The sequence below is a fragment of the Pongo pygmaeus genome, chromosome 13 (assembly GCF_028885625.2).
Source record: "Pongo pygmaeus isolate AG05252 chromosome 13, NHGRI_mPonPyg2-v2.0_pri, whole genome shotgun sequence".
Taxonomy (NCBI): Eukaryota; Metazoa; Chordata; class Mammalia; order Primates; family Hominidae; genus Pongo; species Pongo pygmaeus.
In genome coordinates, this window is record NC_072386.2 from 99,368,688 (window position 1) to 99,396,650 (window position 27,963).

The 27,963-nt window shown below is 39.9% G+C and overlaps 3 protein-coding genes across 5 annotated transcripts in view; 1 reads left to right on the top strand and 2 right to left on the bottom strand.

The window, feature by feature from the left end:
• Nucleotides 1-11,081, bottom strand: part of ELP1 (elongator acetyltransferase complex subunit 1) — a 64,774-nt gene extending 53,693 nt beyond the window's left edge. Inside the window, exons 1-5 of the mRNA XM_054500323.2 lie at nucleotides 10,747-11,081; nucleotides 7,863-8,067; nucleotides 6,652-6,804; nucleotides 4,244-4,325; nucleotides 3,416-3,496 (exon numbers count right to left, since the gene is read on the bottom strand). Coding sequence (XP_054356298.1) covers nucleotides 3,416-3,496; nucleotides 4,244-4,325; nucleotides 6,652-6,804; nucleotides 7,863-8,012 — 466 coding nt within the window. The 5' untranslated portion in view covers nucleotides 8,013-8,067; nucleotides 10,747-11,081. The remainder of the gene's footprint in view (nucleotides 1-3,415; nucleotides 3,497-4,243; nucleotides 4,326-6,651; nucleotides 6,805-7,862; nucleotides 8,068-10,746) is intronic.
• Nucleotides 11,052-27,644, top strand: ABITRAM (actin binding transcription modulator). Of its 2 annotated transcripts, XM_054500334.2 has the most exons (6): nucleotides 11,052-11,437; nucleotides 12,502-12,553; nucleotides 13,172-13,301; nucleotides 16,044-16,120; nucleotides 16,233-16,302; nucleotides 16,391-18,455. In XM_054500334.2, the coding sequence occupies exons 1-6, from the start codon at nucleotides 11,359-11,361 to the stop codon at nucleotides 16,526-16,528; spliced, it is 546 nt and encodes a 181-aa protein (XP_054356309.1). In that variant the 5' UTR covers nucleotides 11,052-11,358; the 3' UTR covers nucleotides 16,529-18,455. The 2 variants fall into 2 exon arrangements, with proteins under 2 accessions (XP_054356309.1, XP_054356310.1); XM_054500335.2 differs by lacking the exons at nucleotides 16,044-16,120; nucleotides 16,233-16,302; nucleotides 16,391-18,455 and adding an exon at nucleotides 27,409-27,644 and having other exon boundaries at nucleotides 11,192-11,437.
• Nucleotides 19,448-27,963, bottom strand: part of CTNNAL1 (catenin alpha like 1) — a 69,039-nt gene continuing 60,523 nt past the window's right edge. For both annotated transcript variants that reach the window (XM_054500331.2, XM_054500328.2), the window contains 5 exons: nucleotides 25,075-25,123; nucleotides 20,832-20,888; nucleotides 20,573-20,686; nucleotides 19,831-19,914; nucleotides 19,448-19,705 (listed from right to left, as the gene is read on the bottom strand). In XM_054500331.2, the coding sequence (XP_054356306.1) occupies nucleotides 19,640-19,705; nucleotides 19,831-19,914; nucleotides 20,573-20,686; nucleotides 20,832-20,888; nucleotides 25,075-25,123 (370 nt within the window). In that variant the 3' untranslated portion in view covers nucleotides 19,448-19,639. The remainder of the gene's footprint in view (nucleotides 19,706-19,830; nucleotides 19,915-20,572; nucleotides 20,687-20,831; nucleotides 20,889-25,074; nucleotides 25,124-27,963) is intronic.

Here is a 27,963-nt window from a genome sequence, read left to right on the forward strand (position 1 = left end):
GCGTGGTGGCTCATGCCTATAGTCCCAACACTTTGGGAGGCTGAGGCAGGAGGATCACTTGAGTCCAGGAGTTCAAGACCAGCCTGGGCAACATAGGGAGACCCCCATCTCTACAAAAAGTATACAAAATTAGCTGGACATGATGGCACACACCTGTGGTCCCAGCTACTCAGGAGACTGAAGTACGAGATCACTTGAACCCAGGAGTTGAAGGCTGCAGTGAGCCGTGATTGCACTATTGCACTCTCTAGCCTGGGTAACACAGTGAGATCCCCATCTCAAAACAAACAAACAAAACCCGTTTCATATTATATGCAGCAGTGATTTTGAAGAATTTGAAATGCCCTTCCTTATTTTGGAAAGCATTTTACTGCCATCTTATATATTCCAAGTTTCTTTGATGACACAAGTCAGGGATCTCACCCTCACCTTATAAGTAAGAAGAATGAAACATGAAGAGTTTACAAAATATGTCCAGAACATAAAACCCCAAGATGAGAACTGGGAATAAAATACTGATTGCAAGCTCCTCATTGGTGATAGAGGCGCTGCAGGTCACAAGACAGCTCCTCACATAGACTTAAGAGATTGAGCCCTCCCTAATGGTGGAGCCCAAAGTTAGAACACAGGTCTTCTGCCTTCCAGGCTGACTGGGGTTCTTTCTTGATCATAATGCTTCTCTTACTTAAACTATAAAGGCAGAGTTGCTGAAACAACACAGCCCTTCGGTTCCTGAAGGTAGGATCCATCTGCAAGAGGCACAATAAAGATGGTCCTGAAAGCATCACCCAAGCCAGGACCCAATACATTCCTCCTGCCATTGATTCTGATTCGGATGAAGCAGGGCTGTTTGCAATTCCTATAAATTATGGGTCCATATGACCATTTCCTGTCTGCTCACATCCAAGCAGTACAGTACCTCAAAGCATACCTTGCTGCTGCATACAAATGGTAGTGACTATCCTGGTGCAAACCCCCAGTCTTCTATCTGCAAGTTTCCACAGAAATATTAAGCACCAAGGAGTGAAGACAAAGAACTTTTCCAATGGACAAGAAATGATGGAGTTATAGCAGGGATTTGCAAAACTACAGCCTACGTCTGCTTTTACAAACAAACGTTTACTGGAACATAGCCGTGCTTATCTATTGTGTATAACTTTCACACCTCAACATTACAATTGAGCAGTTGCAACGAAGATCATATAACCTGCAAAGCTGAACATATTTATGACCTAGCCCTTTTCAGAACAAGTTTACTGACCCCAGGATAGAGGAAAAATATTCATCACTCCATAGAATGATTTTTTTTGTACTGAGAAACACATTTCTGAGACCTAAGACCTTAACTTGGACTAGATTTCCTTTGATTTACTGCATTAGGATTTTTGTGAAAAAGTCGGTGGGAAACAACAGGCCCAGAGTAACTTCCCATTCCAAAGTGTACTGTGTGCTGTTACTCTCTCTCTGACTGTCCTCAAAGCTGGATGCCCCAGAGTTCCACCCTGGATTCTAGACTCTTCCTGTACAGCATCTGCTCCCTGAACAAGTCCATCTGTTCCCCAAACTGTCAGAATTTCCTACATACCCACCACTCTCAGTCCATAGCTCTGTCCTCTCCTGAGCTTCAGCCTTATATTTGCCTACTCCACATGGCAATCCCATATGGTCCTTCAACAAATCCAAAACAGACCTCACCACCCACCCCTTACAGACCAGCACTTCTCCTTCTTCCCTCTCAGTTACTGGCATCTTTATTCCCATCACCTGAGGTTCTGGCTGGAGTCCTGCTCAACTTTTTCTTATTCACCTTACATACGCAAAGCCTATTTAGTTCATTTTCTAAATTGGTATTTCTCAAACTGGCCTAGGGCAGAAGGGGAATCAAGCACATATATTCTAAAAAAGTTTTTCAGCTAATTCTAAAAAATGTACTCCCATCCTCATTGTGAATCAAGTTTTTCCTGAATGATTCCTGCTTCTAGCCCCACACAAACCTTCCTTATCTTTCATCTGGATTCCTGTAGCAACCCCCTACCTGATCACCCTGCTTCTAGTCTCTTCCCTCTCCACACACAAAAACAACAAAAATATGCCACCACGAGCCATCTTTCTACTAAATAAATCTCTTTAAACCTCTTATCATCAAAACTTGTAATGGCTGATCAACTACAACTCAATGTCCAAATTCCCTACTACAAACTCAATCAAATCTGTCCCATTTACTTCATTCTACACTCACATTCTGCCACTTTGGCAATGCTGAATTACTCACAGTCCCCTGAGTAACCCACAATGTTTCCATGAAATAACCCTCCCTTGAAATGGACACTTGAAATGGACACATTCACTTGCTTGGACTGTTCCCCACCCTTATCCCTCACCTACCCAACACCAATTCAGCTGACTACTCCCCACCCTTATCCCTCACCTACCCAACACCAATTCAGCTAAGACTCAGCTCAAGCTGGCCTCCTTGCGGAAATCATCCCTCTCCAGTTACTGGTTTCCTTCCCTTATGCTACCCCAACACCTGCACATCATGTCATTACTGTGCTGATACCACCATGCCCAGCTAATTTTTAAATTTTTTGTAGACGCTGGGTCTCCCTATGTTGCCTAGGCTAGTATCAAACTCCTGGGCTCAAGCAATCCTCCTGCCTCATCCTCCAAAAGTGCTGGGATTATAGGCATGAGCCACTGTGCCCAGCCCTCCAAAATTATTTCTGAACAAATACATTATTTCTAAATAAATGGGTGGAAGTTGTCTAAATGATTTCTCAGAGTTGATGGAGCAAGAAGGCAGGAAGTTAGACCTTAACAGAAGTTGGAATATCTTCTTCCCCTTCCCTCTTCAATCAGGCCAGCTACTTGGTGACTTCAAGATGGCCAAAGCTTATGCTTAATAAGCGTCTCTCTTCTCCTGCACTGCCCTTCAATACTCCCATAGCCTTAATGCCCAGATGACCTTGGCTAGATTTTAGCAAGAAAATAATCAGATTGTTCCCATGGAAATGCAGATTGGATCTAATCAGTAGGATCAAAACCCAGCCTTCTATCCCCTCTTTCTTCTTTTCTTCTCCCTAAAACTGTATCCCAGAAATACTAACTTGTACAGTCCCTTTCACTGAAAGCCCAGCCTAAGACTTTCCTAGGGTTTGGGTAATAACATCTAAGTGACCTTAAACATTTGATTTATATTCTCCAGGTTACTGACAAAGCCAACCCTCAGACCTGGAGAGGCATCAGTAGGCCTTTTAAGATTTGGGATGGGCTGAAGGAACTAATAGACATTTAATAACTGGGGGTTTAACCTTCACAGTTCTTTGGCCTAATGACATGGCTATTAGTGCACAAGGAAATGCTCAAAAATGGGAAGAAACGTAGGTCACAAAATATTGCACAAAGCTATACTCACTTTCACCAAAATCATCCTGATGAATCTGCTGCTCCATGATTGGCTCAAAATCTTTTGTCATCATAATCAGGGTCTGTTGACCTTAGAGAAACACAAACAAAAATGATTTTGTTTTCATGTAACAAATTTGCCATTCCGTAAGTACCTATGGCACTGTAAGCTAAGGAGCTGGAGTTAGTCTGAACAGAGCAGACAGAATTCATCCAAAATGCTTTGACTTAAAAAAGCAAACAACAATGACAAAAAAATCCAAAAAGCTTTGCCTAGATAAGTCACCTGGTGCTTATGCTCAGCTATGAATGTGTGTACAGTTGAACATAAAAGTTCACAAAGCCCTCCTCCACTAACTTCAACACTCCTTGTCCCCAAGACACCTCTAAATATATATGTCATCAGTGGAGCTGGTTTACTAGACTCATCTGGAATGATGAGACTTAAAGGGCAAAAACAGCAACAGAACTCAAGAAGGGCTTTTAGAATGTGTTCATATAGCAACTCTTAGAATAAGTTAAAATATATATTACTGACATTTTTAACTCTAACTGGGGACTTAGCAGCCTCCCCAAGTTTTATGACTTTGTTTCTTACTCCCAAAGACTTAAAAAGTTACATGAAACAACTTTTTATAATGATAGACTAAGAGGTAAAACTTCAGTCACAAGAAAAAAAAAAAAAAATCACTCTACGTTATATCTATCTATCAATCATTGGTATTATACTGTTTCAAAGAAATTTTTTGAAATCCAAGCAGACCAAAACTGATGAAGCCTGTAAGACATCTGGAGTAATGTTTTAGAAAAGCCAGTGAGGCACCAGTAACAAGCTTACCTGTGGCAAGAAGCACCAGCTCTTGGTCAGGACTCCAACTCATAACGGAGATACCACTGGCTACACTCCCAACACACTCCAGCTGAGACAGAGAAAATTGGAAAGAGAGACTCAAAACACTAGCGTCTCAGTAAAAACTGACTGCAACTTCAATCAAAACAATTAAAAAAACAAAAGGAAAGGACATCAGTATATGGAAGAGATATCTGCACTATCATGTTTGTTGTAGCTGTTCACAATAGCTAAGACTTGGAAGCAACCTAAGTGTCCATCAATGGATGACTGGATAAAGAAATTGTGGTACTATACACAATGGAGTACTATTCAGCCATAAAAAAAATAATAAGATCCTGTCATCTGCAACAACATGGATGGAACTGGAGATGATTAGGTTAATTGAAATAAACCAGACACAAAAAGACAAACATCACATGCTCTCACTTATCTGTGGGATCTAAAAATCAAAACAATTGAACTCATGGACACAGAGAGTACAAGGATGCTTACCAGAGGCCGGGAAGGGTAGTGAGGGGCTGAGGGAAGTTGGGATGGTTAATAGGTACAAAAAAAAATAGAAAGAATAAATAAGATCTGCTATTTGATAGCACAACAATGTAACTACAGTCAAAGTAATTGCACATTTTAAAATAACTAAAAGACTGTAATTGGACTGTTTGTAACACAAAGAATAAACGCTTGATGGGATGGATATCCCATTCTCCATGATGTGGTTATTTTGCACTGCATGCCTATATCAGAACATCTCATGTAGCCCATAAATATATGTACCTACTATGTACCCATAAAAATTAAAAATTTATATTTAAAAATTAAAACAAGAACTTACTCAACAAACATTTCTTCAGTAATGGATATCAAGAGAACAGACCTCTTATTAGGCACAGGGATTAGAAATAAATATCTCTTTCTTCCCAGAGCTGTCTCACGAGGGAGATAAAAGAAGACCCTACAGAAGATGACAGCAATGACCAAGACCTCTGGAAAGCAAAATGCGTCTCAGCACAGGGAATGACAAGTGGCCCAAAGTCCAGAAAAAGTTTTTCTGACGTGTTTCAAAGAGTGGCAATAAGGACAGGAAAGAGAGACCAGGAAGAAAACACAGTGTAGAGGCTTTGAGGCACAAAGCTAGAAGAAAGAGCAGTTAAAAATCAGCTGCAGCTAAAACATAGGGTTTACGTACACACAGGAACAATGGGGGGATGAGGCTAAGAAGGAACGTGGGGAACAGATAGTGAAAGGGGCTTATAAGGCACAATAGTGGGCTCTACCTTTCAGACAATTGAGAAGCCACTAAAGGGCAGAATCAGCACCATTAAATGAAGATAAATAGACTGGAAGAGCTCAGTAACCAGGAAACAATGCTATAAAATGTTTTGAAAGTAAAAGCATCTATCTTTTAAATATGAAAAAAAAACAAGCTGTGTATGACAGGTTTGATATTTCCCACCATGAACTGCGAGTAAAGGTTTATGACTGTACTAAATGGAATGGTTAAGAGCAAAGGTGCCAGATTTAGACTGCTAGGGTCAAACCCCATTTGATTACTGTGTGACCCTGGTCTAATTACTTAAGCACTCTGTGACTCAACTGCCTCTTCTGAAGAATAGGAAACAACAACCTACTGCATAAGGTCATGGTGAAGATTAAATAAATTTGCATGAAAAGCACTTTTAAAAGTGCCAGGCACATGACAGTTAATAAATGTAAGCTGCTATCATTATCCTACTATTAGTAATACTCTAACTTCTGTGACATAATCAATGTTAAGGAGATCACAACTAATGAAGTAATCAAAGAAGATTTAAAGAATCAGGCAAGTGTAATTTGAAACTCTTGCTGTTAAGAAGGTGAGGATAGAAATCAGAAACTCAACTATACACTAAAGTAGAGAAAGAAGCAATTGCTTGAAGTCTAGCTCTCCTGGCAGTCATCAAATGTGCAGGTAATGATAATCTATTACTTTAGTGCCTAGAGTTCAGGGACTCTAAATTTAGCCAATCAACATTCATAACAGAAAATCTACGTCAGATAAACAATGACTTCCTAAATTGAGAAAACAAAGGTTGCAACTCAAGATGAGGGTCTGATAAGAGGTGATCTACACCACATAAGAATAGCCAGTTTTAACTTTTAAAAAAATATATTCTCATTTGGAACTTTCTGATCATTCTGATTAATAGATGCAGCAGATAAAACTGAGTTTTAGAAGAATCTTAACATATAGATAAAGCCATGTTAACAATTTTTTAAATAAAGAAATATATAATGCAAAAATTAATTAGCAATAGTGTAACTATTATGGCTACTGATTTGAAAACTTCCACAAATAGCAAGTAACCTATTTGAGGATGCTTGAGACTCCCGCCTCACTGGAGTCTTCCACTTACCTGTTGTGTGCTGAGATTGCAGAGTATGACGTCTCCAGAGGCTGTGGCCACACACAGAGACTCCTGATCCAGCAAATCCTGAACACCAACAATGCGGCCACTTCCATCCTCTGGGAGAAAGCCTTCTGCCACCAAAGAAACTTCATTTTTCACCTTTCACCAAAGTAAACACAAGCAAATTAACCCAGGCTACTTTCAAGAATAATTGATAACATTTCCAGAAATACTTTTTAATGCTTCTTTTATTACATAAAAGCTTTCAAAAATATTTTTTCTAGATGAAAATCCAAACTTTCATTTGAGAAATATCACTACTCTGTCATCTCTAACAACAAAAATAGGTAATGTGACATTTTTGCCAAACAAGCACGAAAACAAAAACAATAAGCCTGGTCTCTTTAAAAATGTCCAATAAAACATGATGCTAATAACTGTTTTTCTAAGATTTCTATAGTATGGGGAAAAGGCACTAAAGAATGTAACTGCCTAAAATGTATTAGTAGAAGAATATAATCAAGGGACCATATCAAAACCAACCCACAGAGGTTTTTAAAGTACATATAGTTAGGAGCCAACACTAAAGATTTTGATTTAGTTGACATGAGATGTGGGCTCAAACTTTTAGAAAGCTCCATGGGCAACTTTCGTGTTCATTCCCAATTAAAAACCACTCTTGGCCGGGCGCTGAGGCGGGCGGATCACGAGGTCAGGAGATTGAGACCATCCTGGCTAACACAGTGAAACCCCATGTCTACTAAAAATACAAAAAATTAGCCGGGCACGGTGGTGGGCACCTGTAGTCCCAGCTTCTCAGGAGGCTGAGGCAGGAGAATGGCGTGAATCCAGGAAGGCAGAGCTTGCAGTGAGCCGAGATCACGCCACTGCACTCCAGCCTGGGTGACAGAGTGAGACTCCGTCTCAAAAAAAACTCTTATAAACAGAATTTGCATGACAAAGAGGGTAAAAAGTATGGCACACACTCAAAAAGTAAGGTCAGAGTTCTACTGACTTAGGTTAAAATAGCAGCAGAGTTAAAGAAGGGTTACTATTTAAGCTATGTCTAACATGGCATATATATGAAGAAAAAGATGTTTATCTGGGAGGATATAAATTCAATAAGATGTAAAGAAAGACTATGTGGGGAAAGAAATTTGGAAGAAGATAAATCAAGGGTCATATCCACGTGCTGGCATTCTCCATCAGTAACTTACTTCTCTTGAGACAGGGTCTACTTCTATCAGGCCATGTTCTGAACCAATGAGCACTGTCCCCTGTTCAGTTCGGAGAGAGAAGCACTGAGGTTTCCCTGGACCTTGAATATCCCTGAACTCCAGGGTCCGAAATAATTTCAGATTTCGCATGATGAAGTGATTCCCATGAGACAAGTACAACTATCCCTTGATGAACCATTAATCCCTAAGAGAAAAAGAAATAGCTTAATAGTGATAAATGACCATATTTATTTAAATGAAATGATTCGGGGGGTGAAGAAGTGGTAGTCAGAATCAGAATAACCAAGAAAAGAAAAAACTTACCTCTCTGAGTACACACCCATGCATGGATTATAGCAGCAACCTGACCCACTCTATACAGTTATGGTCTACATATTAGGAATTATGAAACCTATTTTATGTTCCCACTTTTTAGGAGAGGCAAGATTCTCAACTTGAGAACGTTTTCTTCAAAAAGGATGTAATATCAGTTATTCCTTTGGGAAAGGTGAAAGAACAAATGAATGGGGAAACATTTTATTTTTGCATATTAGGACATCTTTATAAAATCATGAGGAAAAACAAAAGGGTATCCCACTGATTAGCACAATTTGAAAATCCATTTCTATATACTGGCAGTTGAAGAGAATCTGAAATGACTTTAATATTCACCAGGTCTATTCATTTATAAACTGGTTTTATACATTCATAAAAAAATTGAAATCAAAGATAGAAAAGCATTTACTGTTCTAAAGGGGAAGAGAAAATACTGGGACATGACAACAATTTACTTCAAAATGATGACCAACATTTCAAGGATCTTCATGACCTGACATAACTACTTCCAGTAACTTTGTTCTTCTGGCCAGGCTTTTCCCAGGACAATATAAAACGTGAGAAAAGAGTGCTAAACAAGACATCTACTTTGGTCTGGCAAAATCCGACTTGCTTAAATGCATAACATTACCTAAGTAGGGAAAAAAAATGTTACTGTGCTAGTTATTTATATTCAGATCCCTTTAAGGCTTATGATTGTAAGTCCCTAACTTATGTTAGGGGTAGCAATTACAAGGACCATACCGGCCTTATTGTCACTTTAATCCAAGGAGAATTCTCTCATCTTGGCACCCCACACATGTATGACATAGAAAGAATAAAGATGAATCAATCCTAATAGTACACAGAAGATAATGACAAGTGTCATAGGAATTATATAATATATAATGTGGGATAAGAGGAACATAAGTTTATATATGTCGGAAGTGAGGGCAATCAAGGCAGGCAATGATTTTAGTAAGTTTTGGTGACAATTATATTCAAGAACTGCTAGAAATTACTTGAAACCTCTAACATATCATGCAGGTTTTTTTGTTTTTTGAGACAGAGTTTCGCTCTTATTGCCCAGGCTGGAATGCAATGGCGCGATCTCGGCTCACCACAACCTCTGCCTCCCAGGTTCAAGCGATTCTCCTGCCTCAGCCTCCGGGGTAGCTGGGATTACAGGCGTCCGGCACCATGCCCAGTTAATTTTTGTATTTTTAGTAGAGACAGGGTTTCACCATGTTGGCCAGGCTGTTCTTGAACTCCTGACCTCAAGTGATCCATCCGCCTCTGCCTCCCAAAGTGCTGGGATTACAGGCGTGAGCCACCGTGCCTGGCCGCGTTTTTCATCTTTAAACATCATAAAAACGCCTCAAAACTAGTTTCTCTGAAATTTCACACCCATCAGCCTTATTCCCTTATCTTCTTGGAGGAAGCCTTCCCTCCACTTCTTTCCAGGCTAGGAAAGGAATATCCTCCATATTGCCACAGGACCTAGCCTATTGGTACTCTTTCTTGGACATCTGCAATCTCCAACCTTCCTGCCTCCACTGATTCAAACTCTTCGCAGTCCTTAAATGTGCTAAAGATCCCTCCACACCAAAGGTCAATCGTGGATTCTCTCTTAATTTCCTGATAACTCCTTCATTTTCTTCCCTTGCCCCTTCGACTATCCACCTCTTGGCTAGACATCACATGCATGATTACATATACCAGGTAGATCACGAATACGCTGATTAGGCCTAAATGCCTAGCCCTGACTGAATTAGCCCAAACTTACCACTAAACCCACATTTTCAACCTCCTGATAGAATCACAAGCATGTCTCACATGCACATCAAATGCAACCTGGAAAGCAAAGAACTTGCTATTCTTCCCCCAAATGACAGTTCCCACTATTTGGGACAGGCCATTTATACTCTATGTCCCCAAGCTGAAAAACTGTCTTTGCTGCCTTTTTGCTTACTCTTCATACGGATCTATTCATTGGTTAGTGCCGTGGCTGTCAATATACAGTTGAATTCTTTATGATCCGGTTTGTGGCCTACATCCGACACCGACTGAGCACTTGCTAAGTACTGGGATCTGAAGATTACTCAGACAGCCACTGTCTCCACGGAGATCATCGTTAACGGGAAAGAAAGCCACGTAAAACACCATGTTAGATGGAGAAGCACAGAGGACACCACCTCCACGGAAAAGTCTCAGACGCGAGAAAGGATCCGCACCACAGCACCCGAGCCTCTATTAACCGCCGCCTTCCCTCGTGAATTAATGCTCTCGCTTTCAGCGTTATTATCAACCCCCCGCATGCAATCAAGAGGCTGGGTTAAGTCCGGCTGGAGGCGCAGCAGGCATCCCTGGGCTGTCGCGCCTCCCAGCGCCCCCGATGGAGCAGGTGGCAAGGCTGCAAAAAGAATTTAAGGCTCTAGGAAAGAGATGGTGCAACCCGCACTCCAGTCCCCGGCCCGCAGCAGGCAGAGGAGCCTCCGGGTCTCCTTCACCCGGACACCGCCTGCGGAGGGGTCCACTCCCGTGCCCCTACCCTGGATGGATCGCTTACCTGAGGACCCCCAAACAGAGGTGCGTCCGGCCTCGCCTCCCCAGCCACGCGCAGCCGGCTACCCAGAGTCCTCTCCCACAGTCCGCTCCCAGAGTCGGCGCCGAATTGCGCACGCGTCTCTGTCCGCGGCTCCCGCTCTCTCACCGACCGCACTAGGCCTCCAGGGATGGAGGCGCCCTCCGGGGGTAAACGCTGAAGCGCTGCAAAGAGGCCAGCGGCGCAATGGGTGCGTCAACTAAGCAGGCACAGCGCGTGAAGTGCGGCGCGGGAATGACGTCACCAGACAGAGGGGGCGTGGCCGGGCCCCCTTCTGGTCACTTACGGCGGCCGGCCTTCTTTGTAGCCCTGACACCGTAGAGGTAGAGGAGCTACATTGGCCGCGCCCCCTCTCCCTCTGCCCTCTTGCCCATCTGCCCACACTTTTGTATTTGATCTCTGTTTTGATGTGGAACCCCAAAGCACAGTAATGGGGAGGGGGTGGAACCTGCGGAGCTGGGAGCAGCGCGCGTGCGCACGACACGCGCTGCGCGCCGGAAGAGCACGCCCAGTCCGGGCTGCGCGGAGGAAGCGCTGGGGTCCCGGAGGGCGGGGGTGGCGGCGCCGGAGGTCGCCATGGCTACCGAGCCCGAAGCCGCGGAGCCCGTGGTGCCTTCGCTCGTGGATCGATACTTCACTCGCTGGTACAAACCAGGTAAGTGCGGAGTGATGTTGATCCCTCCTTGGCCGCATTGGCCTAATGCTGTGGAGACTACGTTGACAGATCATAAGCCACGCGCGCTCTCCCTGGCTCTCCCTCCCCACGTCAGAAGGCACTGGACTTCTGTGTTCCGTCTAGCCCCAGGGAATGGCATTTGCAAAGACCTCGTGGCCTGAAATACTTCAGGGCGCATTCTGGGGCCGGCGATTGCAGTGCGAGCTCTAGGGTGTTGCTCGCGGTAAGATGAGTACTGTAAACGGAGGCCCCAAAGGTAGGCGGAGGGCTAGGTTGCAACAGTCCTTAAGTGCTTGGAGGGATTGAGGGGCTCATTCTCACAGGGAGTAGCGATACATAAAATTATTTAAATGATCAGATTGAAACTAAGGTAGAGGCAGTAGGGATGGCGAGAAGAGGGTGGGTTAGATTAGAGACATTTAGAAAGAAGAATCTACACATTTACCTTAAGAGACGCCATCTGCCACTTAGAAGTTGGTATTCTTTTTGTACTGTTTTGTGTAAGCAGCACCAGTGGCGGGAGCATCGTTGAGGACTCTCTTCCTTTCATTCAGTGATAATGGTTATACTCAGTTTAAAAAATATATATTGTAGCATATTTTCTGTTGGCCAAACATAAGGTGACCAACCTGTCCTAGTTCACCCATGACTGAGGGGTTTCCCAGAACGTCGGACTTGCGCCAACATCAGGACAGTCCTGGAAACCTCCAACAAAAAATATATATCATAAAGAATGGGATGCTAATTGCATTTTCCTAGCAAAAATACTGCGTGTACTCATTTTGAAGTGAGTGTAAACTAAGATGGAGCAAGGAGTTAATTACCTTAATGTTGAATAAATTATTCTGTCTGGGCCAGATCTCTTTAAATACTTTATAGGAAACCTTTAGGTATGTCTTTTTGAGTCATGAAGGGATACCAGTGATCAGCATGCAGCATGTATGTGTCCAATCTTCATTATCAACTATATGACCCAAAGAAAGTACCACATAGTGGTAGTAAATATTGATTTCAGCCACCAACAGACTCATGTATCCTTCTAGATGTCAAAGGAAAATTTTGTGAGGACCACTGTATACTACAGCACTCTAACCGGTAAGCAAATTGGGAATTTTAAATTATCAAAAACTTTTTTTTCCTGGTATTGTAGCCTGGTATGGTCTTGTGGTCTTGGATTGAACAAATGTTCACTAAACAAACATGCATTAATTATCTTCTACTGTGTTGAAATGGTATTATTATAGGAGTTTGTTTGGCAAGAATGAGTATTCCAGTGCCTGGTCACTCTGAACATATAAATTTGATTACTCAAACTTCCAAATGGAGGACCACATCATCAGCTACTACCTGAAGTGGCCAGTCCGTGCCCAACTACTGAACTGTTAAGAGCCCACAGAAAGGGCTACGGTAGAGACATATATGGTATCTCGTATACACAGGCATGCCTTATTTCTTTGTCTTCTACCCCAGTGCTACCTACCTAAAGACCTCTGGTACTCTTCCCTTTCCTGGGAAAGAAATTCAATCTTGTTTTCTCTTTTATTATTGTATTCTCTATTCTACAGTTATGCCCCAATAGTAGCCAAAGGAAAAAGGGGGAAGATGATAGTTTGACTAAACAAATACCAGTTCATACATTCTTGTTCCAATAGGAGTTATGGGAGGAAAAATTATTCCAAGCAATCACACAGGATCAATTTTTTCTCCTTGTAGAATATGTGTCATCACATTGGCAGAATCTCATCCAGTTCTTCAAAGTGGAAAAACAATTAAAAGCATTTCCTATCAGATCAGTACCAACTGTAGCAGACTTCAGAACAAGGTCTCTGGGAAATTTAAGCGGGTATGTTCCTGTAATTCCGTGATTATCTACTTACATCCTCTATATTCATGGTAATGACAGATCCGATGAACCTTAGAATCCAGTAGCATATGCTTAGCATACTTCTCCAGCAGTTTGAGGTGCTGATTTTAAGTATACTTTCACCTAAAGAAATTCTGATTCCCCAAAATTAGGTATCTCAGGAGGTGTAGTATCTGTTATATTAGGTTCTGTGCTACTATCCCTATAATGCCCAGGATGGAGGAGGGGGAAGGCAGGCCTTTGAAAGGAGAACTCTAATAGCAATGTAACAAGATATTTTGTCCTTTCTATTTGTATTAAACTAGTATGTCGAGTTCTGTAAAATTTAGGTGACTAACTCTTCTTTACCATATATTTCCACATGTAAATTAAACAGAAAAAAAAATTCCCAAGGGAGTTAGGAAAAAAAAAAAAAACATGGGCTGGTCACAGTGGCTCACGCCTGTAATCCCAGCACTTTGGGAGACCAAGGTGGGTGGATCATGAGGTCAGGAGTTTGAGACTAGCCTGGCCAACATGGTGAAACCCCATCTCTATAAAAATACAAAAATTAGCCAGGCATGGTAGTGGGCACCTGTAATCCCAGCCACTCGGGAGGCTGAGGCAGGAGAATGGCTTGAACCTGGGAGGCGGAGGTTGCAGTGAGCTGACATCGCACCTCTGCACTCCAGTCTGAGCGGCAGAGCAAGACTCCGTCTCAAAAAAACAAAAACAAAAACATGAATACGAGAAAATATATTTGCTCCTTGCTGTTTTTCCGTTCCTAAAGCATTGTCAATGTAATACACATCTACCTACCCCCTGTACCTGCACACAACACTCGGTTATACAGAATGCTATCTCTACCCTCTGTAACTCTAGAAAAAATGGACAGATTATTAAAACAGTATCATACCAAGGAGAATTTAGTGACATATTAAAATGTCTTAACAAACCCACTGGTTGGGAAAGTTTCTGTGGATGATTTAAGTCCTTCATTTACTGAGTTCATACTAAGAGTTTCTCCTAATTGCTCTCACTATTCTAGGAGACCCTTATTCAAACCCCTCTTTGTAGGCCTGAAGTGCCCTAATAATGTGTCTTACAATTATTGATTTTTCCTCACTCAAGAAACTAGTGGACTTAGAAAAGCATGCACCTCTCTTAAACGATAGTCTACAAGTTACAATAACACTTAAGACTTCCGAAGTTTCAATGATAAATCTCTGTCCAAAATAGTAACACTTAAGGCAGGTACAGTTGCTCATGCCTATAATCCCAGCACTTTGGGAAGCTGAGGTGGGAAGATCACTTGAGGCCAGGAATTTGTGACAAACCTAGGCAACATAACAAGACCTCATTCCTACCAAAAAAAATTTTTTTTTAAAATTAGCTGGGCATGGTGGCATGCGCCTATAGTCCCAGTTACCCAGGAGGCTGAGGTAAGGGGATTGCTTGAGCACAGGAGTCAAGGCTGCAGTGAGCCATGATGGCACCACTGCACTCCAGCCTGGATGACAGAACAAGACCCTGTCTCAAAAAAAAAAAAAAAAAAAAAAAAAAGTAACACTCCTGTTACAAGTGAAGAACAGAGAGGGACCTGCATATTGAACCCACTACAGGTAAGTTTTCACTGGATCTCAGAACTGCCAATCATTCTCCCAAAGGAGGTGACAAAAAGGCATCAAAACACTTCTGCTCTTTTGGCACAGACCTAGCTCTTTTGTGTCTGCTCTTTTGACACAAGCCTTCCTTCCTTCCGGAAGCAGAGAGTCACAATGACTCTAGTATTTTAAAATGAAGAACCCACGTGCGGAGGAGTGAAGCCAATATAGTAATATCTGAATGCCATCTAAACATGTTTTGAGTGGTAAATAAAGGGGTCATAAAGAATAGCATCTTAACCTGAAATGCCTATGTCCACTACAGGAAAAATTCATGGGAGAAAAGAGGGCAACACATGAAACATGCCTGCACTGGCTTTCATGAGCCTCCCTGTAGATACTTGTGAGAGCCTCCCCAGGTATATCCATCTAGTGGAGTACATGAAACAATAACCATGCCATAACATTCAAACACATACACATCAAAATGTAGTATTGACTCATGGGTCAATTATTTTTATTTTGCTACTTAAAGCTTTTGTTTTCCACATTTTCCTTAAAGTGCATGTTTTTGTTTTTGTTTTTCTTAACTAGAAAAAATATCCCTTACTAACACACTGGGGATTTACAAAGAGGTGGGGAAAAAAAGAACAATATCCCTTCTTCAAAAAGTCTTAGTGATTGACCCTGGTAAATAAGTTCCTTTATCTATTAAGTTCTAATATTAAAATGAGGTAGAAATCTTAATGAAACTAACTTTATACAATATTGCTGTCATACTGTGTCATGTTGAATTTTATATTATTTCTTGTTGATGGATTTTCCCACACTTCTGAAATCTTTATACCTGGTTATATGTAGCTTTCTCATTTACAGTTGACAAAATATATTATTAGTCTGTAAATTCCCATTTATCATGTGTCTTAGCTTTTTTCCCTAGACCTAGGATGGCACCTGGCACACAGTAGGTACTTATATTCATATAGGTTCTGAAATTAATGAATGGTTTTTATATACTGAAGTAATTGATTTAAAACACCAGTTCCAGGAATACATCCTGTTATACACCTAAGGGCTACTTCTCAAAGGAAAGTGGAAATGTCCATCAACTGATTACTTCTTCCATCTCATTACACAGGGGGCACAGTTTCTAACAGAGCTTGCACCTCTCTGTAAGATTTACTGCTCAGATGGTGAAGAATATACTGTGTCTAGGTGAGTAACTTTTTAGCCACCATTAGGAGACCAAAGGGAGGTAATTTTTTTTCTTAGAAACAATTTTTTTTTAACTAAGTAAACATGCTGAAATATTAAATTTTTTTAATAGTTGTGTTAGAGGACGTTTGATGGAAGTGAATGAAAACATTCTCCATAAGCCCTCTATTCTTCAAGAAAAGGTAAAAGAAAAAATATGATCTCATCCACATACCTTTTATTGGATTTTTTTTCATCATTTGACAGTACTAAATGTTCTTTCCTTTGCAGCCGTCTACTGAAGGCTACATTGCAGTTGTGTTACCCAAATTTGAAGAAAGTAAAAGCATAACAGAAGGGTTACTGACACAAAAACAATATGAAGAAGTCATGGTGAAACGCATTAATGCCACAACAGCTACGTCATGAGGATTGACATGGAACAAAAAGCAAAGCGGGATTCTTGTTACCTGGCCTAAACCATCAGGGTACTAAGGGAGAAGAACCAGTATATGTAAAGCATACCTAACAGCCAGCCATATGCAGGGGAGGCCTAGTGCTTCACTTAGTTTTCCCTCTCCATCTTCATAATGAGCCTTGGTTCGTTCCCATTTGTCTGCAGCCTGCCAGATCTGGCCTGCCCATGTACTCACCCTGTTCTCCTGCATCTCTCTAACAACTGGCATGCAAGGGATGTTTTTCTGATTAAAAACAAACAAAGCTCTTTGAAGAAAATTTAGAAAATACAGAAAAGTTTTAAGTAGCCAAGTAAAAATAATTTACCCATCATCCCATAATCCAGAAGTAAATACATTTGACCCTTGAGCAACATGGGTTTGAACTGTGAGGGTCCACTTATGCACGGACTGTTTTCAACTATCAACGAATCAAAAATATATCATTAACCAAACATGAAACCCACTTATAGAGCAGGTTCATATACTCAGGTTGCAAAGGGCCAACTGCAGGACTTGAGTTCTCATGTATGGGTTTGGATATATGTAGAAGGTCCTAGAACCAATCCCCTATGTAAACCAAGGGATAACTACTACATTTTAACCTACTTCTGTTTGAACATATGGTATGGTTATTGCTTTTGCCTCATTTTCCTAACAGTTTGAAGTTTAAAAAAACCTAACCCGCCTTTCTTACCCAGTCTCCTATAATGTGCCTACCAAAAAGCCTAGTCCTAGCCCATCTGCCTCAACTCCTCTCCCTTTTAGGTTGTAGGGAAGAGGCCGGAGTGTAGAGTATATTATATCTTCTGTCCCCGTTATGCCAACAAGATGGCCTTCCCCTCTGAAACAAAGTAAAACTGCAACACTGTGACTTCTTAAATGAGGGATATGTGAAAAGGCTATGAAAAATACAAAGGCTTTCCTAGGAAATGTGTTATAATGCAGTGGGAAGCTAATTCTTGAAATATGCACATTATAGTTACTCAGTCTCACATACTCCAGTTACCGGCAAAGAAGTTACTGAGAATATGTCATTCAAAGACATAGAGGCCTTTGAATGGAACAAATGCTTTCACATCATTTAAAGTAAAAAAAAAACCTCGAACAACTGTGAATTTATAGTTTAAGAGTGATTTACACTGAATTTCAAATAAAAGGACTATAAAACGTGTTATTTTTCTGTAAGGGCTATAACATACATTTCAATATCCCTGTTTTTAAATAAAATATACTTTTATACAGAAGAAATCATCTGATGTATAAATTCCATTGGTTATCTATCCTCTTATGCTGTTGAAGTCATAAGTTACCCCTTCCCAACCCCCACTTGCTCTTTCATTAGAGAATATTATTTTTTCAGGTATGCAAAAATATTATCTAATGAAAGTACAAGTGGGGGTTGGAATTTTTAAGTTTTAATTATTTACAAAATAATACTTATTTTATAAATAAAACTTAACATTTTGGTTCATAGGAAAAACTTGTAATCTGAGTGCCAGCATGACTATCCCCCTAAATATACCCCCCAGGCATGATACGTGTAGTAAGTGGATAAACACCTCCACGATAGTGCTATTAGCTGAAAATATAAACAAACCAGCAGATCCTCACTTTAAGTAGCACAATGACTCTTGAAGGCGTCATAAAACTAAGACAGTAAACATAGTAAAACAATTGTGTATAACATTTTACATATAACATTACCTCACATCATTCTCCCATTATTTCTATTGTAATTTAAAAGAATACTTTGGTTTCAGAGAATAAAAATCATGCTTAATGATTTTGACTGTTTAAGATTTTAAAAAGGTTATTAAGAGAGCTGAGTGCATCACGTTTTCTCCCGAAGGACTACAGTGAAAATTTTCCTCAATAAAATATTGACTAGCTGTGGTCAATTGGCATTACTGTGGTTCTTCCAGATCTTTTGTGAATACTGATTGTGGTGGCTGACCCAGATAAAGATCATCAGATAAGCTTATATTACCTACTGCCATTTGGTAACTGACATGCCCTGTTAGATTTCAAAATGAATGTCAAAGCATTAAGATACAAATACTATGTATGACTGGAGTCTAACACAAAGTTGGCCATATTATATTATAAGGAGAAAACCTATAAACCAGATCCTTCAATCATGACCCCACCCACAGAAACAAGAAAAGCTTTAAACTCCTAAATTAAAAAGACTAAGAAAGATTTTTTTATAGTGAACATTTCAAAGCCATATATATATATATATATATATATATATATATAAAATGTATGATATTCAGAGTTTAAATAGATTCTTGGCCTCCTTATTCTGTCTTTATCTTCCATTCTATCAATCAATACTGAGAAAGTTCAAAATATCTTTTAAGTCTATAAGATAGGCTTAGAATCCCAGCTAATATTCAGGGCAGACTGGCCAGCTATGCTAGAACTAGAACCAAAAACCCATCTCATACTCTCCAGGAGTTGTTCCAGGATTCTGTGGAGTTCCATTACCTTGTTTTTGGGAGTAGGTGAGTGACATACACAGCACAGCAGACCCACCCTTGCTGTACAAAATGCTTATTAGGGAACAAACTTGCTGCTGGCATGGATGATCTGGGACAGGGTCATCAAGGGGATTTTTGTCACACTTGGTAAACAGAGGGATTGAAGAGTCCAAAGGTTTAAGGAAAACCCTGCATTCACCCAGACTACTGTATGTTTGCTGCTGACATTAGTGATCTAGATGATAAAGAAAGAAAACAGTTAAGGTAAAATATGCCAAAGGTGAGCACATATTCAAAATAGCTTCTTGTGGATTAAATTGTCCTTGAGACAGTTGGGATATTTGGTTTGACTTTTAAAGAATACTAGTGCAATGTTCCATTTTAAAAATCACACTACGATTAGAATCTAGCAATTACCAAGACATTTATTAGTTGTCAAAAAGCTTTACAATCAGTTTCATGATCAGAAAATAGAGCAAAATTTCAATATTGTTTTCTTTATAAAACTGATGAATTTCCAAAAAGATAAAGGATCATTTGATTTTTAAAAATGTCAGCTTCATCACATGATGTTCCAGAGATCTGACCCCAAAAGCTTCTCAAGTTTTACCATCCATAGTGTCCTTATTTGTAACTGAGACCCATCCGTTATTTTCCATCTGAAGCTGGAAAGAGTTAAGACAATTAGTATCTGGTTTCACTCTGAAAAAAAATTACAAAATTAAGCAGTAACTATTTTCTTTTAAACCAATTTTTAAAGTATGAGTCTAAAATAGAAAAGCTACCTCACCTTCTTCAGCAGTTTATAACAAAGTGAAAGAAGTTGGACTAAGAGAGCCATCATGGATCTTGTCTTTGTAATACACTTGTCAACCTACAATGACAAAAGGCATGCAAATGATATTCTAAAAGTAGTACTTAAAAGACCTTACCATTTATTTAGTTATAACATGATAAAATTTCTCCACATGGAAATCTAAGGGATCTTGAAAGAGAGATGGATTTAGGCACATGAGCTGACTTAAAGCCCCAGGACACAGGTGCAGGGGTCGCTGCCTAGATCTCACGTCTATCTCATGGAACCCCAGCAGAAAGAGTGGGTGGAAAATTAATCATTCTACTGCAGGCTGTTTAGAGGCTTCTCAAAACACTCCAAATAGTGGAATTAAAACCCATCCTTTGCAATTCCTTGCACTCTACTTTGTGGGCACAAACCCATATTCTCTCAGACAAATTATGGGAGACCAGACTCGGAGGCACCTGTGTCCTGGTTACAGAGGTAATGACTTCAGAGTTGAAGGGTAGCTGTTCAGTGCTATGGAATTAATGATGTCCAAAAAACTACTTTATTTGGTGAATCTGCTACTCTCTGGGGTCAGTTATGAGAGTAGATAATAAATGATTCTTATAGACAAGGCATGAAAAAAGGAAATAAATTGCCCTTCTGTGGGTACTAACAGTTTATTTGAAGAAAAAGGGGATTTAACCAGATAAAGATAGATGTGTGAAAGTTTTTCAAATGTCTCTTTTACCTTTAGAAATATTTTATTCTGCAAAGAAGTCTTAGTTACTGTCTGGAGCTGGTGGCATAGAGGAATTAACTTGTTTATTTCCAGGAGAAGCATAAGCTTGTCATCGTCTTTCAGCTGAAATGTAATTTAACAAGTTATAACAGCCTGCAACAAAACTCCATCTTTAATACCTTAAATACCTTTATACATTGATATTATACCCCCAAAGTAGGTTATACATAATACCACCACCAGCACCAGGTAGGTAGACATGTGTTACCTGTTTTGAAAAAGCTTGTACACTGGAAGTAAGCTTTAAACCCTCTGCAGCAAAAACCTGGTAGAAAGAGAAAACACCACTATTTTAGACTGATGTCTATGGATAGTTGGTAAGAAATATACTTACTAATAATTTTTACATAGAATTTTAAAAATAAAGCCTAGACATAAAAAGTCTGTCAGGAACTCCTAAACTTTTTCCAGTACCAGGAATGCACAAGGGTTTAACTGTTTTCAGAAGGAGTTTCCACAGACCAGATGCAGAATCCATCCCTGGAAAGGCTTCTCTATACCAGACCTCCAATTATTCTGGAGGGTCACACAGACCTGTGATATTCAGCCACACAAATTATGTCTAGATTACTCAAGGGACCTACAGCTCATCTCAAATATGCTCAATTATAAAAGGATGATGAATTTTCAAGCATGAGGTCAAAAGGGTTAGGACCTTCCCACTTCCGTCTAGGCAAGACAAAATTTGTGACCCATACATATTCCATAACCAGACATTTGAGAGAACCAATCCAGGTGGTTGGTTTTTGTTGCTTTTTTTTCAGATTAATTTTCACTATTCACCATGTACCATGAACTCTATAATTTAATGAGATGAACAGGATGATGGAGAAGTACAGTGAAAAATAAGGTTGTACAGGTAAGATAGAAGTATTTAGCATATTATGTTAAAATGGTTTGCAGACTATTTTAGAGTGAGATGCCAGGGGAGTAAAGGGACGAAGGCTTAGTTTTAGGTGGCATCGGTAATAATGGAGAGAACAGGGAAAATCTGAGAGTGGTTTGTGAATGAAAATAACAGGTCTTCATAATAAAGAATACTAAGAAGGAGGAGGCAATAATTCCAGGGTTAATTTTTACCCTCTATTCAAAAGTCTTAACACCTTGCTATCACTGGATAAAGTGATCTCAAGGTCAAATCGTACTTTGCAACCTTCCCTTTAAAAGGGAAACCAGTAAGCTTTACATCTAGATTCCAACCAAACAAAATGATTCACTTCCCCAAGTGTTCCTTATCACTTCATGTTACCACTTTCTATTCTGCAAATTTTCTCTTTCCTTCTAGCCTGCAAACCGCTTGGGGACAAAATCCATGTCTGTCTCATAGAGTATGATTGTTTTAAAACTACCTGAAAGCTGTTAACTCCCAAGTCTCTGTCTCCACTCCTGAACTATCCTGACATCAGTCTTGTACAGTCATCCCTCAGTATCCATGGGAGATTGGTTCCCAGACCTCCCCAAGGATACCAAAATCTGTAGATGCTTATGTCCCTTAAGTAAAACAGTGTAGTATTTGCATATAACCTACACACATCATCCCATATACTTTAAATCATCTCATCTCTAAATTATAATATCTAAGTTAATGTAAATGCTAAGTAAATCGCAGTTATACTGTATTGTTTTCCCTCCCTTGGAACTCTAACCTTTTAAAATGTATTTTTTTTTTTTTTTTTTACTGTTGTTATATTTTAGTGGTTTTCTTCCTTTTTTTTTTTTTTTTTTTTTTTGAGACAGGGTCTCACTCTGTTGTCCAGAGTAAAGTGAAGTGAAGTGGTGTGATCACAGCTCACTACAGCCTCGACCTCCCAGGCTCAAGCGATCCTACTGCCTCAGCCGCCGGAGTAGCTAGGATTACAGGTGTGTGCCACCATGCCCTGCTAGTTTTTTTTTTTTTTTTTTTTTTTTGTAGAGACAAGGTCTCACTATATTGCCTAGGCTGGTCTCAAACTCCTGGACTCAAGTGATCCTCCCAGCTTGGTCTCCCAAAGTGCTAGGGTTACAGGAGTGAGCCATTGTGCCCAGCCTGTTTTTACTGTTTTGAATATTTTCAATCCATAGTTGGTTGAATCTGCAGATGCAAAACCTGCAGATAGGGAGGGCCAAGTGGATATATCCTATCTGAACTTCGTACTTAACATCTGCAAAAACAAAATGCTCGATTTCCACCCTCTAAATCTAGTGTTCTCCCTCAGTGTTCCCTGTCTCAGAAAATGGCACTACCACTCACTCCGTTGGCCAAGCCAAAAACCTTACTTAAAACATAATAGGATCAGCTGAACATGGTGGCTCAGGCCTGTAATCCCAGCACTTTGGGAGGCTGAGGTGGGCGAATCACAAGGTCAAGAGATCAAGACCATCCTGGCCAACATGGTGAAACCCCGTCTCTACTAAAAATACAAAAATTAGCTGGGCGTGGTAGCGCACACCTGTAGTCCCAGCTACTCGGGAGGCTGAGGCAGAAGAATCCCTTGAACCCGGGAGGCGGAGGTTGTAGTGAGCCGAGATTGTGCCGCCGCACTCTAGCCTGACAACAGAGCGAGACTCCGTCTCAAAAAAAAAAAAAAAAAAAAAAAGTCTAAGTTCTTCCCATGGCCTACAGAGACATCATATTTTACCACTTTCCTTCTGGCTCACTTCACTCCCATCTATAATTGCCTCCTTACTCTTCTGATACACCCAGCCCTACCCCTGCACCTCAGGGCTTTGCACTTGTTTTGGCTATCTAAAATCCTCTACCCACATTTATCCATCCAGCTCTCATTTTATTACCGTCTCTACTCAAACATTAGCTCCTTAGAGAGGTCTTTTCTGACCACCCCTCTATCACCTCTGTATTCTAGTCATACGTGATTTTATCTCCAAGTACTTACATATGTGCACTGAATGCTTAAATTCTTATTGTCTATATTCTGCCATTAGAACATAAGCTCTATGGGGGCAGGAGCTTTGCTTTGTTCACTTTTCTCCACAGAGCTCTGTTCTCCCAGATCTGACATTTAGCACAAGTTCAATAAATATATGTTGAATGAAGTATGCAATTTTATGTTCATCAGTTTGGAGACAATTCATTGGACATTGATTTAATGACTAAGCTCACATAGGAAGAAGCTAAGTAGTGGATCTTTTGTAGTAAAACACCCCTACAGGGCGGTATTGACAGAATGGACTTGGGCCAAACTGAAAAAAAAAATAAATTCAGAATTTCAGCTATCTTAAGGGAAATAGCTCATTTATAGTCTGCTTTATAGAAAAATCCAGAAGACATATTTTCTGTAATACTTCTGATTATGTTGACAATCATCCTCTTAAGCTGAAATCCCTTTCCTACAGAATGCCAGATAAAACTATATAAGAGTGATAAAGTGATAGAAATTTCTTTTTTTTTTTTTTTCTTGAGTTGGAGTCCTGCTCTGTCACCCAGGCTGGAGTACAGTGGCGCGATCTCAGCTCACTGGAAGCTCCGCCTCCCGTGTTCACGCCATTCTCCTGCCTCAGCCTCCCAAGTAGCTGGGACTACAGGCGCCCGCCACCATGCCCAGCGAATTTTGTGTATTTTTAGTGGAGACAGGGTTCCACCATGTTAGCCAGGATGGTCTCGATCTCCTGACCTCGTGATCCACCCGCCTTGGCCTCCCAAAGTGCTGGGATTACAGGTGTTAGCCACTGCGCCTGGCCTAAAGTGATAAAAATTTCAAATCTCAGATGTACATGGGAATGCCAAAGGAGACAATATGAGTCATAAAGTGACAGAAATTTCAAATTTACACACAAGAATGCTCTTGGTTCTAGAGAGGCAAACAGGCTAACATGGGGATCAGGGAAAACATAAAAGGAATTTTGCAACCCACTTGCCAATCTAAAGCCTCTAACTAGAGGGAGTAGAATTACAGATAGGCCTATGTGGAGTCCTGTTAAGACACATGGCACAAGAGTGGGTGTTAGCATATCTGTCTCTCCTTTAATGCGCTAAATCATCAAGAATACTGAAGGAAAGAAGGAAACTAACATGTACTTAATGCCCTCTACTAGTCTTAAGCATTTTAACAGATGCTCTCTCATGTGTTATCTCATTTAATCAATATATTTTATCCAATTCAATAATGAAGAGGCCAAAAGTCTTTCTAGAACTCTGGATTTGCATCTGCTTACAGGATATTTTCACCTACTTAGGTAAACCTAAAGCTTATTATTGCATCTATTGACTATCAATAAAGCCCATTCTACTTTATGCTCATAATATTTAAGTTTCTTTCCAATGAGGTCAGGATAGTTTTGCAAAATGTCATTGCAAGCCATCTACCTTTCTACTTTTCTACTGCTCTCTGTAATACACAGGTATGTACAGATGTAAGCATATATACATGATATAATAAATCATCTGGAAAACATTTATCACCCACTTTTAGCCCGAAATTAAAGTACTAGCATAAAACGGAAACAAGGCATACCTCTAGTTGATGAATTAAATCCTGGGAAGTTTTCAGTGGCCCCTCTCCTCTAAAATAAAATTAATTGTTAAGAAGGTAACAAAAAGTTATTACCTGAAAATTGATTTTATAATATTAAAATTTTAGAGCATTTGTGTATTAACAAATCCTAAATTTTGAAGAATAATATGAATAGACTGATAATATTGTAACTTTATGCTTAAAGCAACTTTAATATTTAACAATTATTTATTAAGATATTTTTCCCCAAGTAAACCTTATGTATATTAATTTCATAATATAAAAAATTTTAAACAAACAAGTAATATTTAAGTTCCATTTCTCTTTTTAACCTTTTTCATTTTACTTCATAAATTAAATATGTGAGATCTGATAATGTCTTGACCAAAAGCCTTTGTTACATAATGGAAAGAGGATCAAACCAAAACTCAGGACATTTCACTTCTAATTCTTATTTCAATTCTGGTAGTAACTCAGTTATCTAACCTTGATGAGTCATATCACTGAACATTCAATTTTGAGTGAATAAAGCAGTCACAATAATACTTGTGCTACCACTCTCATCAGAAGATTGAGGAACAGCAGATTAAAAACTACCGAGAAGAATTAAGAACTCTAAAAAATGAAAAGTAAATTACAATAAGAATAACCAAATGCATTAAGAAGAGCAATGGACTAGGGATAAGTCAGAAAATGTGGAATCTAGTAGCAACCAGTTCTGCCACTTAGGAGATATGAACACATCATCCCTGCTCTCCAGTAAACCGTCGTGAAGGTCAAATGAAATGATGAAGCAAAAACCACATTAAAAACTCTAAGGTACTAGTAAGTTTGAAATATTGAAAAACTATAAGGCACTAGAAAATCTTAAATATCTAAATTATTAAGAAATATGAATCATTACATGTAAATCATTAAGAAATCATATAAATTATTAAGACAACCTTAAACAGTAGCCTGAGGAAGGGCTGTAAATCTGCCCAGGAGAACTGCCACAAGGTATTTATCTATTACAGAAAAATTCATTTTCTATTCTGGAATGTCATCACTACTATCCGATACCTATATTCTAGGAAGAAGTCCTATTCCACAGAGCTTCCCCTCATAGTGCAACCCCTCATGTTTCCCAGTGTCCACGGGATACTCTACTATTCTGACACTGAAACAAAAAATACTGAGCATGCCATCCTGAAATATTCTGAAATAAAACTAATCAAAGGAGATGCTATAATCTTTTCTTAAAAAGTTGGCCAGGTGCGGTGGCTCATGTCTGTAATCCCAGCACTTTGGGAGGCCAAGGTGGGCAGATCACTTGAGGTCAGGAGTTTGAGACCATCCTGGCTAACATGGCGAAACCCCATCTCTACTAAAAATACAAAAATTAGGCCAGGTGTGGTGGCTAACGCCTGTAATCCCAGCACTTCGGGAGGCTGAGGCGGGCAGATCACCTGAGGTCAGGAGTTTGAGACCAGCCTGGCCAAAATGGTGAAATCCCATCTCTACTAAAACTACAAAAATTAGCCGGGCATGGTGGCACACACCTGTAATCCCAGCTACTTGGGAGGCTGAGGCAGGAGAATCACTTGAACCCGGGAGATGGAAACTGCAGTGAGCCGAGATTGCACCACTGCACTTCAGCCTGGGCAACAGAGCAAGACTCCATCTCAAAAAAAAAAAAAATTAAATTAAATAAAAATAAAAATACAAAAATTAGCCGGGAGTCATGATGTGTGCCCGTAATCCCAGCTACTCGGGAGGCTGAGGCATGAGAATTGCTTGAACTCAGGAGGCGGAGGTTGCAGTGAGCCGAGATCATGCCACTGCACTCCAGCCTGGGTGACAGAGCGAGGCTACATCTCAAAAAAAGAAAACCAGGAAAGTCTATTGATGAACCCTTCATTTGGGAATATTTTACATATCAAACTATATTCATTAATAATATATTCCCCCAAGTCTTATTAGTCAAAAACATTTTTTAAAAGCATGATTGTTATCACCATGGAAATAACTAGCTTGATTCCAGCCAAAAGCTGAGATTTTTGTTATTTCAGTTAGTCTGTGCAAATTTATTGTGGGTAAACACAGGAGTTCCATTTTGCATTCTTTTAGAGGCCTGGGCCATCATATTTTAAAAAGGTATGAACTTAAAAAGGTCAAAATTCATGTTGGGAAGACTCAATCACAGGAGAAGCTTGCTAACAACAGTTAAGAACAATGGAAGGAAACCACCAAAGGAATGGTCTCCAATGATGGAAAATATGATAAGGTACTGACAAATGATAGCTAAACAGCAGCAAAATTTCTAACTCCTATCATTTCTGCTTCTTTTTCCAGAGAATTATCTATCTAGAAAAGGTAGAAGACGTCATCAAGAGGAAAATGATGCCTCTAAGCTTGGGACTGCATCTTCCCCACTCTTAATCCTCCTTCTATAGGAAGGAATCTTCACGAGCACAGCATCCCTCACTTCTCTCTGCTGCCTGACCTATGCCATCCCATAAAAGGAGGTGGATGCTCATCTTTTCAGCCTTTCTGGTGACTTTGCAAAAATAAATTGAACACATTAACCCTTTCTTTTCTCCTTTTTCTCTTGGAAGTGAAGCTGCCTTTGAGATATAACTGGTCTTCCATGTGTTTTATAGAGATACATTGTGTCCCTATGAGGTAAGACTTTGTAATTCTAGGGATCATTTTTCAAAACTTAATTGCCTATGACGTAAAGTACTTTCTCCAATATCAGCTTTATCAATATAAATGTTACCACCTCCCATCTACCTATTCTTTTGCTTATTTTTGATTTTGCTCATTTTTCATTTTGCTCAAAACTTGGGTGGGAAAAGGGGGTGCTATTTATTTATTTATTTATTTTTGAGATGGAGTCTTACCCTG

What these genes read in the sequence shown, in the direction of transcription:
- ABITRAM (XM_054500334.2), top strand. Translation starts at nt 11,359, where the DNA reads ATGGCTACCGAGCCCGAAGCCGCGGAGCCCGTGGTGCCTTCGCTCGTG. An exon ending in CACTCGCTGGTACAAACCAG is followed by an intron (nt 11,438 to 12,501) that starts GTAAGTGCGGAG and finishes GTATCCTTCTAG; the next exon opens with ATGTCAAAGGAAAATTTTGT. An exon ending in CCTCTATTCTTCAAGAAAAG is followed by an intron (nt 16,303 to 16,390) that starts GTAAAAGAAAAA and finishes TTTCCTTTGCAG; the next exon opens with CCGTCTACTGAAGGCTACAT.